The 17,948-nt window shown below is 39.2% G+C and overlaps 1 protein-coding gene across 1 annotated transcript in view; it reads left to right on the top strand.

Moving 5' to 3' along the window:
- Positions 1-17,948, top strand: part of EPSTI1 (epithelial stromal interaction 1) — a 108,670-nt gene that overhangs the window by 54,921 nt on the left and 35,801 nt on the right. The window contains exons 7-9 of the mRNA XM_021717880.1: positions 6,141-6,234; positions 13,577-13,609; positions 15,660-15,743. Of these exons, the coding sequence (XP_021573555.1) occupies positions 6,141-6,234; positions 13,577-13,609; positions 15,660-15,743 (211 nt within the window). The remainder of the gene's footprint in view (positions 1-6,140; positions 6,235-13,576; positions 13,610-15,659; positions 15,744-17,948) is intronic.

Below are 17,948 nucleotides of genomic sequence, written 5' to 3'. Positions count from 1 at the left end.
TCGCTGCCCAGGCGGGTCTCGAACCCGCGGGCTCAGGCAATCCACTCACCTCAGCCTCCCAAAGGCGCGGGATTACAGGCTGAGCCACCAAGTAAGACTATACTAATATCTTCAAATTTTGCTCACTTGATTTTAGCATTCATAGGTGGAACTTACCAGTAGTCAGTTTTTACCTTGGTGTTTGTATAATAGTGATTTTATATTTGAAAGAGACTCTTGACATGAGGTTAAAGATATAGAATTGTTAGCTATTGGTTAAAGAGCTAGAGTTTGTTGCCCCTGTGGAAAGGCTTGGGAGGCTAGAGGGAAGTGTGGGGAACTAAGTAGCAGAAATGCAGGGCAGTGTGAGATTGTGAGATTGAGTGATAATAAATGAGGGATGAGACTGGGACACTTGGAAGTGACTGAGACAAATAGGAATGTCTAAGGGTAGAATGGGATTAGCATTTAGAGGGAGTAGGCTGTGGTTCTGAATGGTCAATTTCAGACAATTAACTTTTGGTGAGAATATAAATTTGCATAGTACAGCTTGGCACTACTAAGCATGGTTTAAACATGCATATCTATTTATAGGAACCTATACTAGAATATAAATTTCGTTTTAGATATATATCCTAGAAAAATATTTACATATGTGCACAAGAGGTATATACCAGGATATTCACTGGAAAAAAAACATAAATAGTCATCAATAAGAATGTTAGATGTATTAAGTTATATTCATATCATAAAATGCTATTCAACTGCCAAAAGAAATAAGGTAGATATATATGTATTAATATAAGAAATCTCAAGGATATTGTTAAATGAAAAAGTCCATTTTAAGAATAAAATATTATAGTAACCCACTTAAGGAAAAGATATCTGTTAGTTTAGAGTATAAAAGCTATGGTTAAAAAAAAAAAGAAACAGACACCCAACTTAAAGACTTAAAGAACAAGTTTCTATCCTTCTCATGGAATGATCTAGGGCTTGTGTTTGAGTCAGCAGGTTAGCTTTTGTCCCTCAACATTAAGAGACTCGGGCAGGTAGTGGCTCTATACCCTTAGCCAATGCCTTACAAGCTCCCTTCGATAGGTACTCTTATTGGGCAAAAAGTAGGAGTATTTGAAATCACGTGGGGAGTCATTGATGTGTGTAATGTCAGACCTGACCCATACATTTACTCACATTTCATTGGATGGAATGCAGATATATGGCCACATCTAATTGCGTGGGAGCTGGGAAATGTAGTCTAGCTATTTGTCTAGGAGGTAGAGAAACACATTTCAGAGAACAGCTGGTAGTCTCTGCTTTATCCTAACTATCCTTCCCCAAAGCCAACCACCTTTCATTTGTATATCATTCTAAATAGATATTTATTAATTAATAGAAAGCAGGATATATATCTGACAATTCATGGTATAATCTTCTGGGGAAAGGAGTAAGGTTGGGAGGAGTGATAAGCAAGACCTTCCTTTTTTCTTTTCTTGAAACTTTTCTCCTTCTATTTTCTATTCCTGTTTTCTGACTCACATTGTATTTATGCATTACTTTTGTTATTAAAAGCTAAAGCATTAAGGACCAGTTAAAAAAGGGGGGAAAGCATTTAAAATGAGTGAATGGGCTGTAATCCCAGCACTCTGGGAGACTGAGGTGAGTGAATTACCTGAGCCCACGGGTTTGAGACCAGCCTGGGCAACTTGGCAAGAGGTTTGAGACCAACCTGGGCAACTTGGCAAGAGGTTTGAGACCAACCTGAGCAACTTGGCAAGACCTCATCTCTACAATAAATAAATAAAAAAATTAACTGGGTGTGGTAGCACGTGCCTGTAATTCCAGCCACTTGGAAGGCTGAGGCGGAAGGATCTCCTGAGCCCAGCAGATCGACACTGAGGTGGCTCTCAGCGTGCCATGGCACTCCAGCCTGGACAACAGAGTGAGATTCCAATAAGTAGTAAATAAATAAATAAATAAATAAATAAATAAATAAATAAATAAAATGTGAATGGGACAGTTTGATTTTTAAAATTAAGTACAAAACTTAGCTGTCCTGACATTACTGCTTCATATTCATGTTTTATTTCATCTACTTCATTCTTGTGATCCCTTTAATGGGACATGTTTGTCTGCCCCAGTACATTTTATCTCACTGTCTTACTTACATAGGCTCTGTGAGTGCTTATGGGTACATGCATGTCTTTTGTTCATACCCAGTTATGTGAAATTGACTCAGGCAAGGTAATACCTCTTTAGATTGTCTTATAATGCATATTGCTAAGCACATGGCAGAGACTCAGGAAATGTTTGTTGCTGGCATGAATGCATGTGTGAATGTAAGAATGATTACTTACTCACATAAACCTCATGGAGGCAAAGTTCAGGTTTGTAAAGCTATTACAAAGTACAGGAAGACTGCATTATTAAATAGTACTTACACAGACAGTTCCTAAGATGGTGAGGTATTATTTCCAAATGTGTTATATAACATGAATAATTCATAAGTCAGAATCATGTAGCCCTAAGATAATTATGCATATTAAATATCCATCTATAGTGCTGCAGCAGTTCTTAAGATCACCAGGGGTGCTTTTAAGAAACACAGATTCCCGAATCCCACTCCAGACATGCTGAATTAGAAAGTCAAAGGCTTGAGTCCAGTAATTTCTAGGAAGTACCATAGATGGATGCTCCTCCTACTGGCATCTTGGAAACTATGGTTTTGTGAAATCCAGAATGGCAATGCATCAGGTCTTTTCCTAGTACACACCACCATAGTGTGTGAGCTTTTCTCTTTTTACTTGAGAAACATTTCAAACATACAGGAAATATGCATCAACCATTGAGGATGTTGCTTACTTAATTCAAATTTAAATTTAAAATTTAAATTTAAATTAAAAAAATAAATATTACAAAGCTAAAGTGTTAACCTTTCAACCTCATCTCTTCCTCCTCCTTCTTTCCCTAGCAGTAGCCACTGTCCTGGTATGTAACACTTGTCATTGCCTTTTAGCCAAAAACCACTAGGAACACACTTGTATTTGCACAAGTTGGGTTTATTACTCACTAGAGGAAAATGAATACCATAGAAAATGGTGAGGTAACTCAGTAAGAAAGTGTCAGAAAGAACCTATTATAGAATTTGTGCTTTGGGTAATTTTGGGAACGGTCTAAGGAAGCAGAGGGTTGCTGTAGATTGAGTGCCATCAGAATGCAGCAACAATTTCATAATTGGGTATCTCAATAAATCTTACCTATAGGAAAGACAGACTAGACTAGAGTGAGAATCAAGCTGTAGTTGATACGGAAGTAACAGTCATTTATTTAGAGGAGAGACTCTTTGGTAATTTGTGGATTGCATGATGACCTTGTGTAAAGTAGATGTTCTATGTGACTGTTAATGTCCAGCAGTAGAAAAAGGCTTAACTGCAGCATCAGATCAGCTTGTAATAACATTGAGGTCTAGATGTGAGTATCAGAGCAGTTCCTGGATGTCAGGAGTTGCTCTTCTTCTCATGATGCAAGTTCTCCTAATTCTACTACATGTATGTGAATTCACAAATAGTATAGGCTAATTAAAAAAATCATCATATCATAAATTGAGAGACAGCTTTCACCACTTAGGTATTCAGGGACCAAACATGAGGCTCTGCTGTTTTCAGTATACAACTTCCAGCTTATCCTAGGGTGTTGTCACCATCCCAGTAAGCAAGAAGGAGGAAAACATATGGAGGCACATGTATGGGAAATATCTGATAAGTTAGTCCAAGAAGTGGTGTGTATCACTTTTTATCATATTCCATTGGTCAAAACTCAGTCATCTGGTCAACCATAGCTGCAAGGGAGGCTAGGATATAGAGTCAACTTGTGTGAGCAGAAGAAAGGAACATAAATTGCGATAACCAGTTAGCAGTACTCTGTATTAGCAGAGATGACCATTTAGCAGTCAACTGTATTATGCTGAGGTCAGACTGACCTGAAGAGACTGAAGCCATAGGAATCTCCCTAAGAAAAAGCAGGAAGAATCCTTAAAGATCATACCCTGGATATGAGTAAATTTTGTCTTCAAAACCAGTTTAACCAGTTATGGAAAATAAAGGAAGGAATCCTACAAGCTTGGGTCAGAGTGATGTGGACGAGGACATTGCCCTCACACAGTGGTGATAGATACCAAGAGACCCTAAGGACAGGGTGACTCAGTGCTGCAGTCCAGGGTTCTTAGTCTAGCTGGACTTCCCACAAGGTATTTTCTTTCATTTGTCTTGCAAAGAGGTTCTATATCTTATATGTATTAAATAGAACCACAGTTACCTACAGGAATTCCAATTCCCTATAACCAAGATATGGAAATTCTATTATATGCCAGGCACTCGTGCTAATAGTAGAAAAATGCCAATTAGTTAGTAACTTGGGACTTCCTTTGTTTGCAGAGTGATCATTTGACAGTAATCCATGTTATTCTCAGGCCCCTTCTCTGGTAGTCCTGTGACTCTGTCACTCTCCTTTAATCCTGTGGCATGAGTGGGGCAGTGATAATTGGCACAAGGACCATGGCTGGAGGCTAGCTATCCAGCCAGCTTTGTGCTTGGCGTTGGCAGATGAGAAGTGGTAGGGCAGTCAGCACACTTGGTCTGAAGTTTCTTCCTTGCTTATCTTGGTTTTTTTTTTTTTCTCACTGCTTTCTCCCATGCTCTGTCCTCAGCTAAGGATATTCAGAAATCTCATCCAAACTCCTGACAACTCTCTTCTTTTTGTAGTTTTGACTGATGACTTCATAAAACCACAGACAGTGGGGCAGCTTCCAGACTCTGCGACTTCATTAGTCTCCTTGTCTACTCTAGGCAAGATAAGTAATCTGAGACAAATGGAAAGCCTTCTTGTCGCAGCGGCCAAAGTCTCATGTATCCCAGGGTTATATATGTTGTTTCACTTTTATTTCTTCCTTCCCCAGCTCAAGCTTCTGATCTTGCTCAAATGCCATGTTCTATCTAAGTTATTATTGGAAGTGATGCTGACATCTGTTTAATTTCTAATTCCTTGATTTTCTCCTCCTACCGGATGCCATTTGTTCTTACCAGACCCTGTGTTTCCTTTGATGCCCACATGCCAAGTACTTGATGAATCAGATCTTAGCATTAAACTTAAAATATTAGGAAGAAGCAGAGGGGTAGCAGAAGGAGGGAGGCCGATGAGCGCAGGCTGCATGAGTCTGGTGCAAAAGAAATCAGTACTCAATGAGGTATGTGCTTTTGAGTGTGGAATAAAGGGGTGAAAATCCCACAAATTACACGAGAAAAGGACACAGGAATAAAATTAATCAAGGATGGACAAAATGGGGCAGACATTGAGGTAAGGACTAAGAAACAACTCTAGTTGTTCTGTGCTTGACATAGGTAAGAGGAGGAATTGGCGTGGTGGTTTGGAATTTTACAGGAGAAAAAAGAATTTCTTATTTAAACTGAAGAAATTTCTAGGTCAATCTTTCTGAGTTAAAAAGAGATGTCAGAAATGCAGACCAGAATCAGCAGCACTTTTTAACCTCCATGGAAGGTTTATCATCACCTCCCTTAAGTGAAACGCAAAGAGGTGTGTGAATCTGTCTGTTGAGTGAGAGTCCATTTCTGCTTTCAGAATCCCAAAGTGGTCCATGAGCCATTCATGGAAAAGACTTGCTGGATTAGAGTAACCTGAGAGCAGTCGGCCATGAGGGAGATGAAGTGGCTAGGAGGAAGACCCCTAGAGAGTAAAGGGCTTAATGTAAAACTGAGTGAAGTGAGATGTGGTAGGGCTTTAATATTCCACAGCTCCATCCTGAAGTCTTAGTGTCAAGCTTTACAGGTTCAGATAGGAAATTAGAGCCCCACACTATGGAATCTGAGGGAGTATTTATCTCTGTGTCATTAGTACAAAGTGGACAAAATGAAATGATTTTGCAAACCTCATTTTGTATTTTTGAAACGAGTGTTCGTCAAGAACACAGTCTTGCAACAGCATTTTGTTTTGATTTTCTTCTGTGCCTTGTTCTCATCCTAACCTTTTGTTCTACCCAGGATAATTTTAGTCATCATTCAAATAAAGTCTACGGTAGTATACAAAGTCACAATAAGCAGTTATATTTCTGTTTTTATGAAGGCATTAACAACTGTTTGTGTTCTTGGTAGCAAACCTGGTGAGTTTTTTAGCAGACTGAGCCCTGAGCTGCCAAACAGAAGTTCCTATCAGATTGCTGCTCGTGACTCCAGATCCTCAACATGGGTAAGTGGAATGCCATTTAGGTTGCCATCTGGCACCCTTTAAAGAGGTGTTTAGTGGGTAAAGATGAAGGGCGTAGAGTGATCTGTGTAGCATAGAGTGCTGGAACTGGAAGCAGGTGACTGATCTGAAACTTTGATCTCAACTGTTGTCTGAGCTCTCAAATAATACTTGTATTTGTTACTTACATATGGGCACTTGGCCTAAAGCAGCCTTGGAAATGTCCTGATCTCACCCAGCCATCCATCTGCCTGTCCGTCCATCCATTCATCCATCCATCCATCCATCCATCCATCCATCCATCCTCCATCCATCCATCCATCCTCCATCCCTCTCTCTATCCTCCATCCCTCTCTCTCTTCTTCCCCCAAGTCCTCAGGTCTGTGTAAGTCCTACTGAGTACATACAGTTTCTGTACCAAAAGACCATAGTAGAGTGAAGAACATCAATAGTTAGAAAGCAAACTGGTGAGTGTAGAGCATACTGCAATTAGAAAGTACTGTTGCCTTTTCAGGAAGAAGCATCTAAGTCATTCTGTGTGTGTGTATAGATGCTTTCTGGTAGGGATGACATCTAAGCAGATGAGTCAGTGAAGTGAAGAGAGTAATTTCTGGTGTCAGAATTAATTAAGACACAGAGCAATAATTAGGTATGAAGGCAAGAAAAAAGCATGTCTTGTGTAAGGGAAGAAGAGTTATGTACCTGTAGTGCAGAAAAAGTGAACTAGAAAACTGGAGAAGTAAACAGAAGCCACTGGACTCTTTCTCAATAGTGGTACCACTGGCAGCTCGAGTGGAGCATTCATTGTGCTGGGTGTCTTGGTTACCGTGGGATGTTCAGCATCTCTGATGGCTGGGCACAAAATACTAGTAGTACCACCCAGACATTAAGAAGTCTAGAAATGCCCTGCACAGAAGGCTAGTGGAGCTCCTGAAGAAAACTTCTGAAGGAGTGAATGTGTATGCCATATTGGAGAACTCGGACCTCATTCTGTGAGGATTGAACATTTTTAAACACCAAAGGTTCAAGGTTAGATTTGTGTTTTCCCTGGATCACACTGGTAGCATTGTAAAAGATGGATCTAAAGGAACAAAGAGGCTTCTAAGTCCTCTGTGGTAGTCTGGGTGAGGAATGCTGACATCTTCAACCAGGACAGCAGGGGAGAGATGGAGGTGAACGTGCAGGTCAGAAAACTGCTTAGGAGGTAAAAGCGGCAGGGCTTGTGTTGACTGGTTAATTGGAGGCAAGAAAGAAATATAATTAAGGATGACTCTGGGAAAGGGTTGTAGCTGAAAGATGAGTTTATGTTTCCAAAGTCTTAGCTTTCCCACGGTTTGAACAGGTAAAAAATTGTAGAGAACACTCATTTTCGTCTCCCTCTAACCCTTTCTCACTGGGGCTATGTTATTACACTCCTTGGGAAAAGGTCATTATAGTCTTACCTACAAACCTTTAGGTGTTTCTTATCTTTTTCCTGTTTCTAATATGGTGTTCCAAAGTCTATGTTTGTCAGTGTGGGCACCATAATTTTTATCAACTGAAATATATCATCTCTCTTCCATCATTGCAGTTTTCTGGGGAAAAGAGTTGAGAATCTATAGGTAATGGCATTAAATCATGTGGAGATGACAGTCTTAAACATCTGTGTGGGTATCCTTGTGGTTGTGAGGGATAGAGAGGGAGAACAGGAGTTGGGTAGCTTTACCAGGGGGAATTTCACCTACCAGGATGGTCTTGCTTTCTGTTTGAGGGCTCCCTGAATCCTGTGATTTGAAACACTTGGTGGAACTGTGTGTGCTTGCTCTATTGATCTTGGCTCATTTCTTCAGTTTAACAAGAACATCCTGAATTTTAATATTGTCGTCGAAAGCATTAGCAATGTCTCCCAGAGCTGCATTTTCTGTGGATTGATTTGTGCATTAGTTACATGATCCTCAGAGCTATTGATAGAAAATATGGAGCAGGATTGGACCCGGGATGGTTCCTTGTGAACTGCATGCAATAGCTGCTCTCATTTTGACACCAAACTATTAATAAGTTGTCAGTGTTCCATGTATCTAACTGGATTTTTACCCATATTATCCTCTTTTCATTCTGCCTAATCCATATGCATAGAATCCTTCTGAGAGTACTCTGCAGAACCATTTCTAATGCTTTAGGAAAATCAAATATGTACATTGCACTTCTGTGATGAACATTTCTTCTCTGTTTTTTTTAAAGGCCCTTACAGTTTATTTTAGCTATGGTCAACATATAGAGTGAACACTGTGTGATTGCCATCTATATGGGGTGTGATGAGCTGGAAGAATTTAGCATTTAATTTTACTACCTAGGATAACTTTTCTGAGGATGTTTTTCTTCTTATACTTTTCTTATTTAAATGTGGACCTGAGCTATTGCTTTGCTAAGCACTGAATAGGCAATGTGCTCATTGAGCTATGGCCATCATTGCTGTCCTAGCTTTGGCCCCTTCCCCTATCTTGGGGAGGTGAGTCTCTTCTCTCTCTTTCTCTCTCTCTAATCTACTTTTAAAATAAACTATATTTTTAAATCTAAAAAAAAATGTGGATTTGCCATTGGCAGATGGGGATTTAATAAAATTATACCAGTGAAAAAGAGTCTAAGAAAATTCCTCTTTGTTTTAGGACTGTAGACAAAAGATACTTAGAGGGGTGACTTCTATGCATGGATTGATATAGTTCCCTGTATTCTTGTGTGTGTGTGTGTGTGTGTGTGTGTGTGTGTGTGTGTGTGTATGTGTGTGTGTGTGTATGTGTGTGCAGAAGTACCAACATCATCCTCCCTTTCTCAGCCATTATCATAGACTATTTCCAGTTGCATCCTAAATGGTTTCTAGTCCCTAGTTTGCTGCTACCACTTCATCGACAAAGAATCACAATTAAAAAAAAAAAATCTCATCCTGGTGTTCTACTGCTCCAAATCATTCAGCAGTTTCCTGTGTCTTCAAGGAACAAGTCAAAATGCCTTAACTTAAGCACAAAGCCCTTTCTAACCCCCGCCAATCCCTCTCTCCCTCAATTCTAGGTTCTGTCTCTGTCTTTCTTTAGATCTGCCTTTTTCTGGTCTTCTAGGGTCTAGAGGGCTGGCCTCAAGTCTAAATCTTTGCTTCTACAAGTGTAGTCCATGGACATCACCTAGGGAGCTTATAGAAATGCAGGCCAATCTAAGCCCCGCTACTGACCTCCTGAGTGACAGCCTGCATTTAACGGGATTGGTGGGGGACGTGTGTGTGTGTGTGTGTGTGTGTGTGTGTGTATGTGTGTGTATGTGTGCATGTTAGTGTTTGAGGGCAGGCTCTATCGCTCATGCCTCTCTACCCCTCATCTCCCACACTCAGTGCAATTTGGTCATTCTAATTTTTATCCATGTGTCAGATGCTCATTCTTTTAAAAGTCAAATAAAACACTTAAATGTATATATGTCCCTTCAATGCCACTTCCACCTCAATACTTTAAACTACTTGTATTTCCCCTTGCTACTATAACAAAGTGCTATAAATTTAGTGGCTTTATACAACACACATTTATTCTCTGACATTTCTAGAGGTCAGAAATCAGAAAGGAGTTTTAAGATGCTAAAATCAGGGTGTTAGTAGGGCTAGTATCTTCTGGAGGATCTGGGGGGCATTTGTTCCCAGCCTCTCCTGGCTTCTCATGGCTGCTGGTATTCCTTGGTGCATGGCTGCATTGCTCCAATCTCTGTCTCTATCTCATATCACCTTCTGCTTTCTCTCTGAACTTCTTGCCTTCCTCTTACAAGGACCCTTGTGGCTGGGCATGGTGACTCATGCCTATAATCCCAGCACTTTGGGAGGCAAAAGCAAGAGGATTCCTTGCTCAGGAGTTCGAGATCAGCCTGGGCAACATAGTGAGACCTCATCTCTACAAAAAAATTTAAAAATTAGATGGGTATGGTGACCCATGCCTATAGTCCTAGCTACTCAGAAGACCGAGACAAGAAAAGGATTGCCTGAGAGTTGGAGATCAATGCTGTGGTGAGCCGTGATCATGCCACTGCACTCCAGCCTGGGCAACAGGGTAAGACTCTAACTTAAAAAAAAAAAAAGACCCTTGTGATTACAATGGGCCCACCTAGACTAGCCCACCTAGACTAATCTCCCCACCTCATGGTCCCTAATTTCTGCAAAATCCTTTTTGTCATATAAAGTAACACACACAGGTTCCAGGGATTAGGCTGGGGACATCTTTGTGGGGCCATAATTCAGCCCAGTATGCTCCTCTAGCTATTGCTTTTGCTATTTAGCTCTGAATACCTGGTAACATGTGCTGCTATCTCTTGACTAACCAGTTTTAGATCTTATTAACTCATTTCTTCCCCTCATTCTCCTAATATAATTATTCAGTATTACAGGCTTTCTCTATTATGACTGTGTAAATATTTTCTCACTGCCTACCCAGTAAGTATACTCTGGTTACGTTTTCTTTTAAAACTTTATAAACATACATTACTTTTGCATTTCCTTAATTTCCTTTGAACATCAGACTGTCTTCCATCAGCTTCTGTGAGTGTTCTGCAAGATGCCTCTTGGTGAAATTATTCACACAATTTTCCATTTTGTGCTTGTCAGATAACTTGTCCATTTTTCCCCTTCCTTCTGGATCCCTCTTTACTTCCTGCTTTAACCTGCACTAGTGTTCATAGGCCTGTCGCAGAGTTGTTGTTCTGGAACTTTAACACAATGGTTCTTTGCCTTCTTTGCACATTGAATTCACCTGGCGAGTTTTAAAAATCATTGATGCCTGGGTTGCACCCCCAGAGATCCTGCTGTATTGGGGTCTGGGTTTCAGGGTTTTAAAAGCTCCCTAGGTGATATTAATGTGCAGCCGAGGTTGAGAATCACTGTTTTAAAGTCATCTTGGGAATTGCTGTTATTGCTTTCCTATGTTGGGTTCCCTGATTTTGGGGTCTCATTTCTTCTATTTTCCGGTTTTATTTCTTTGTTTTGGTGGAGAATATTATTAATAGTTTCCCAAGAGAAAACCCAGAAGGTAAACATGTCTGGGTCCTTCTACGTCTGAAACTATCTTCATTCAGCTCTCATACTTTGCTTGCATTTTTGCTGATTGCAAATTGAAAATAATTTTCCTTCAGAATTTTGAAGGTGTTGCTCTTTCAAATGTGAGTATTTGGTTTCTGAGAAATCCAAGGCCTATTGAATCTCAGGCCTTGTATGAGGGCTTTTCCCTGCTTTCCCTGGAAATATTTTAATATCATCTTTTCTTTTTCTGGTATTCTGTAATGATGGGAGAGTATTTTTTTATTAATTTTCAATCTGGGAATAAATTTTAGTTCTAGATGATTTTATTGTGTTATTTCTTTGATTCATTTCCCTTCATTTTATCTTTATGGAATTCCTGTTATTCAAATTCTAGGCCTCTTGTATTCATCTTCTAGCTTTTTACTTTTAAGTATTTTTTTCCTCTAATTTGTTTTTGTTGGTGCTTTCTGGAATATTTTCTTAACTCTGTCTTCTAAATATTTTAATTTCCAAGAGCTCCTTTTTTTTCTCTGTTGCTTTAAAAAAATATTGTTTTATACTTCTCAAAGGAAACAGTGCAGAGAGCAGAAGAAAACTTCAAAGGGGGTCTTGGAGGCTTATTGGTCAGTGGCAGAATTTTATAAAATCATTTCATTTTCGGTTTGGCATTTAACTATTGGTGTCTTCTGTCCTTGAAATGCCTGGTTAGTTTAACTGTAAAATACACTTTTCATTTCCTATTGGGCTGGGTGAATTAGCACCTGCGTTTTCAGTGCAGTGGCAAGCACAGAGGGTGAAAGTCTGTTGAGACTTTCTACTAATTCTTTTTTTTTTTTTTTTTGAGTTGGAGTCTCACTCTGTCACCCAGGTTGGCATGCAGTAGCACGCTCAAGGTCACTGCAGCCTCAACCTGCTAGGTTCAGGTGATTCTTCCACCTAAGCCTTCCAAGTAGCTGGAACTACAAGCATGTGCCACCATGCCCAGCTAATTTTTTGATTTATTGTAGAGATGAGATCTCACCAAGTTGCCCAGGCTGGTCTTGAGCCTGTGGGCTCAGGGAATCCTCTTGTCTCTGCCTCCCAAAGTGCTGGGATTACAGGCGTGAGCCACTAATTCTTTTGTTTTCACCTTTCTATCACCCATCCGTCTTCCCCAGTAGCTGGTGCATCCATTTATTGGGCCCTCATGTTGCTCTCCAAGGAGAGTTGGCTCCCCATGGGTGTCCTCTGGCCCCTTCCCGCAAATCTTCAGCTTGGCTTTTCTCCTCTCTAAGTCACTTACCACTTCATCTATTTTGTCTTCATAGATTTTCCTCTGTAAATGCAGGTGTCTCTTGATTTTTGAGGATACAGTTTGTGTTTTTTCTCCTCTATTTAGGGTAAGTTTTGTGAGAAGAATGAAGCAGGAACATCTTTATTCCACCATCTCGAAAGGAGAACTTGAGGCTTGTCAGGGGTTAAATTGTGTCCCCCTCTCTCATTTTATATGTTGAAGTCCTAGCCCCTTGCACCTCAGAATGTAACTATATTGGAAGATAGGGTTATTATAGAGGCAATAAATTAAAATAAGGACCTTAGAGTGGGCTCAAATCCCATGAAAGGTGTTATTAAAAGGGGAAATTAGGACATAGAGGCATGCATATAGGGAAGACAGTGTGAAGAGACATAGGGTGAAGATGGCCTACTACAAGCCGAGGAGAGAAGCCTAGAGCAGATACTTCCTTCACAGTCCTCAAAGGGAACCAACCCTGAAGATTCTGGACTTCTAGCCTGCAGAACAAGTAGACAGCAAAGTTCTGTTCTCTAAGCCACCAGTCTGTGATACTTTGTTATGGAAGCCCTAGCAAACTCTATACTGCTATCTCTAATTTACTCATAGGATGTTCTTTCACCTGCTTAGTCTGATTCCTACTCACTCTGAAACATAACTTAGTCTCACCCACTTTGAACAGATTTCCTTGATCTAGTTAAACGTCTTTCTTTTTGGCTTCCTCTAGCATAATACCTATCACACCACACTGTAATAATTAATCTTCTTGGGGAACTTCCACACATATAAATGTTTCAGGTGTAGGATCATGTCTTGAACAATGCTTGCACATAGAACGTTGTTATTGAATGAATATATTGTAAGCATAGTATTGGGGAGGGTAAATAAAAGTGCATTTCAGTTGAATGATAAAAAGTTAGCAGTACTATTGTATTAAATGAATGTTCCATGTTAGAACAATTATGTAAATAAAATGACTTTAGAAACTTCTGGTATTTCGAACTAAGAAAAGTAGTGATCAAAAAAAATTTTTTCCCTCTATTGTTTTTGAACAGAAACTTCCTGTCCTGCCTAGGGATCACAGTTGGGTAAGCAAGCATTACGATTGCAAGTAACTTTGAACATTTCATAGTTCAGATGCTGTGTAACTTCTCAATTTCTGTGGTCTTTTATATCGTACCTTATTTAATAATAAGGTGTTTAATAGCATTATTAAATTAATAAAGTTTTTTCTGAGACCTATATTCCAATTAAAGAACAACAAAATAATAAGCTTAAAAGGAAGGTATTCAAATCGAATTTAGGTTCCTAAGTCATTATATTTGCTTTGACTATTTTCTTCTACCTTTTAATCTTTTGAGTAGAAAAATTCCTCCCTCCCTCCCTGCTTCCCTTCCTTCCTCCTTCCCTCCCTTCTCCCTTCCCTTCTTCCTCTTTCCTTCTTTCCCTCCTTCTCTGCTTCCCTCCCTTCTTTCCTTTCTACCTGGGTCTTATGTGGAATCTTTGTGATGAAGTCTAGCCTTCTCTAATGTAAAAAGGAGTTGCCAGAGAACCACTCCCCTCCTTCTATGTCTTATCACAATCCCCTTGTATTTAGGATGTACATAGAGAAGTCAAAGGATGTGTGTTTACCTGTCTAATGTAGCAAGGTTTGGATACATAAGGACTTTCTGAGCACATGGAACTCTACTGTTCTAATTGGCATTGCCACAGATGGAACAATTCCAAAAGCTTCTCTCTTTTTCTGGGAAGTGGCTCTTATTGTTTGATTGTGTGTGTGTGTGTGTGTGTGTGTGTGTGTGTGTGTGTGTGTGTGTGTGTTTCTTTTGAGTCGAAGCCTCACTCTGTTGCCCAGGTTGGAGTGCAGTGGGATAATCTCAGCTCACTGCATCCTCTAATTCCTGGGCCCAAGCAATTCTCTGCCTCAGCTTCCTAAGTAGCTGTTGCTACAGGCATGCACTACCATACCCTGCAAATTTGGTTTTTTTTTTTGTAAAGACAGGTCTTGTTATGTTGCCCAGCCTCTCTTGAATTCCTGGGCTCAAGCAGTCCTCCCGCTTTGGCCTCCCAAAGTGCTGGAATTACACATGTGAGCCACTGCATCCACCTGTGTATGGGTTTTTATAGTGACAAAAATGGGGGAATGAACTAAGAAGTGCTTGAGAAAAATTATATTAAAGAAAAGAGTGGAACCAGCCTACATAATCTTTATGGGTTCTTATTAGTTCCGAGAACTAGGCCTGAAATATATAGCCTGCTGCTGTGAGGCTGCTGATGGTTTTATGAGATCAATGGAATTTCCTAAGCATTAGCTTATCAGGCTGACCTTTCTGCCTTACAGAGGCTGGGACTGCAAATCAATGTGGGGGAGAGAAAGTGTATGACAAATAAACAGAATACTTGAAATGTCATAAATTTCAGACTCTTTTGTCACTATGCCAGTGTGTGGAACCCAGATGTGGTGAGCCACTGCATACTGTGTTCTGTCAGGAAGACAGAAGGACATTCTGCCACAGGTAGTGGCTCTCCAAAGGCTTTTATGCTCCTGAACAGGCTATGCTTTCCTTCTCAGAAATAGAAGTAAGAGTCATACAGATCAGGACTCCAAAGACTTAGAAAGTCATGCATCTTTGGGATGATATGGTATCAATCACCAGTTGACAAATTGCTTCATCAGACACCATTAATGAGCAGTAGGCATTCAGTGCTTCTAAAGACAGTGTCATTATCGCTTTTCTCTAATATCGACTGATCAGCTAGTTGGAATATTCTTGAAAGCATCTTTGACTTTCTACAAAAAGGAATAAACTCTGTTGCTTAGCTCTGAGGGGATATTTTTAAGGCTTAATCAACCATTTAGATCATCATTGAAAATGTGCTGGATAATTATGCTTACACTAGCCTCCTTTTTATGTATCCCAAGGGACATCTGCAGACATATGTATAAATTACTCAATAAACAAAAGTGTGTATGGAGAGCTCATGGTATGCTCAGTATGGAGGATGAGTTATTAACACCAGTCTCACAGTAGGCAGGTTGGTGTACTGGGGTGATGCTTTTTCCTATATAATACTTTTTATCTTTATTTTTTAGTTCCTATGTATAACTTTTTAATCTTTATTTTTGTATCTTTACAGGCCAGAAGCTGGGTTTATAAGGATTCTGTAAAAGAGGAAGAAAACCAAAAACTGCAAAAAATGAAGGAGGAACAACGTCAGAAGGTATTTATAAGACCTTACTAGTTATTACTAAATGTTTGCTCGAGGAACTAGAAACTAGAGTTTCTGAACAGAAATATTTAGATATAGGAAAATTCTAAAAGAAATAACATAAGCATTGAAAATAAAAGGTGAGGAACTAGAAACTAGAGTTTCTGAACAGAAATATTTAGATATAGGAAAATTCTAAAAGAAATAACATAAGCATTGAAAATAAAAGGTGAGTTCTGAGTATGTTTTAAGAGTTTGGCAGTGGTTCCTTCTGGTCAAAACTTTCATGGTACTTAGTCTCATTGCGGGGTACAATATGTTCGCCATTGTTGGTGCCAGCAGGTCATGAAGAAGATGGTAGAACACGTGTGAACTTCTCATCTGCAAAAAAAACCACCACCAACATCACTGTCATTTTTAAACTAAAGGTATGCAAAATTGCAGATAGTGGCCAGATAATGTGATAATGCATAGCAAAGTAGGTGAAAACGTTTGACGCTGGCTTAACTATTCACCCCAAAATAGGTATACACTAAAACACGAGGACACACTAAACTTGTATACAAATATGTGAGGCATTGCAAAATATCCTGAGCAATAGAAACCAGTGAAATGAATACAGAACTTCCTGAGAAAAATGCGTAAAGGATAATCCTCATGAAATTTGAAATATGAAATTTTTGGTATGGTAACTGAGAAGTCAGTGTTGTGGTTTAATGGTCATATTTGCTTTTAATAAATAGGCTCAGATGGGTCAAAAACTCTTCAGCATGAGATGAAAATGATGAGGGAGACCAGTGGTTAGCTCCAAGGTGCCACTTTATTCCTATCCTTTAAATAAGCAACAAAACAAAAACAAACAAAACTAGCTAGTCGTTTATCTGTCTTCTTCATCATTCTTATATCATTCTTATTTGCTAACTTTTCCTCTTGCATATTGGTGACTGATCCTGTCACTATTTTTATTTTTTTAACTTTTTTTGTAGAGATGGGGGTCTCACTGTTACCCAGGCTGGTTCTGGTCTCAAGCAATCCTCCTGCCTCCGTCTTCCAAAGTTTTAGAATTACAGACATAAGCCACCACCTCTCGCCGCTGTCACTGTTTCTTACTGAGTATCTCTCAAATCTATTTCTTTAATTATACAATTAACTAGAATTCTAACTCACATTTTGATTTCCTTGACTTAATTTATTTATTATTTTTCCTTACGTTTTTGCCCCACAAGGTAATTTATTTCAGCAGTTATGTGTAAAAAACCCATTATGGAGTAGACTATTTGTATTAATTATTGTTGCTATAATTATATTTATTTATTTCTATTTCAATAGCTTTGGGGGATACAAATAGTTTTGGTCTGGGCTTTAGGTGTACCCACTACTCCCACCTGTGCACATTGTACCTGATAGGTGATTTTTTGGTCCTCCACCCTTTCTTCCCTTCCCCTTCTGAGTCTCCGGTGTCCATTATTCTATTCTCTATGTCTTTGCATATCCTTAGTTTTGCTCCCACTTATAAGTGAGAACATGCAGTGTTTGGTTGTGTGTTCTTGAGTCAGTTCACTTAGGATGATGTTCTCCAATTCCATCCAAGTTGCTGCAAGAGACATTATTTCATTATTTTTCATAGCCGAATTGTATTTCATGGTGTGTGTGTTTGTGTGTCTACCATATTTTCATTAGCCATTGATTGGCTGATGGGCATTTAGCTTGATTCCACATCTTTGCAATTGTGAATTGTGTGACAGTGAACATGTGAGTGCAGGTATATAATAATCTCTGTTCCTTTTGGGTAGATACCTAGTAGTGGGATTGCTGGATCAAATGGTAGATCTAATTTTAGTTGTTTGAGAAATCTCCATAGTGCTTTCCATAAAGGTTGTACTAATTTACACTCCCATTAATAGTTTATAAGCATTCCCTTTTCTCCTCATCTGCACCAACATCTGTTACTTTTTGATTTTTTAAATAATGGTGATTCTGACTTGTGTAAGGTGGTGTCTCTTGTGATTTTAATTTTAATTTCTTTGATGATGAGTGATATTGGATATTTTTTCATATGTTGTGGACCATTTGTATGTCTTCTTTTAAGAGATATCTGTTCATGTTGTTTGCCTACTTTTTAGTGGGATTATTTGCTTTTTTCCTTGCTGATTTGTTTGAGTTCTTTGTAGATTCTGGATGTTAGTCCATTGTCAGATGTATAGTTTGTGAATATCT

The sequence above is a fragment of the Carlito syrichta genome, unplaced genomic scaffold (genome assembly GCF_000164805.1).
Source record: "Carlito syrichta isolate Samal-C Ts95f unplaced genomic scaffold, Tarsius_syrichta-2.0.1 Scaffold311455, whole genome shotgun sequence".
In the NCBI taxonomy this organism is placed as follows: Eukaryota; Metazoa; Chordata; class Mammalia; order Primates; family Tarsiidae; genus Carlito; species Carlito syrichta.
This window is presented reverse-complemented; position numbering and strand designations above follow the sequence as displayed.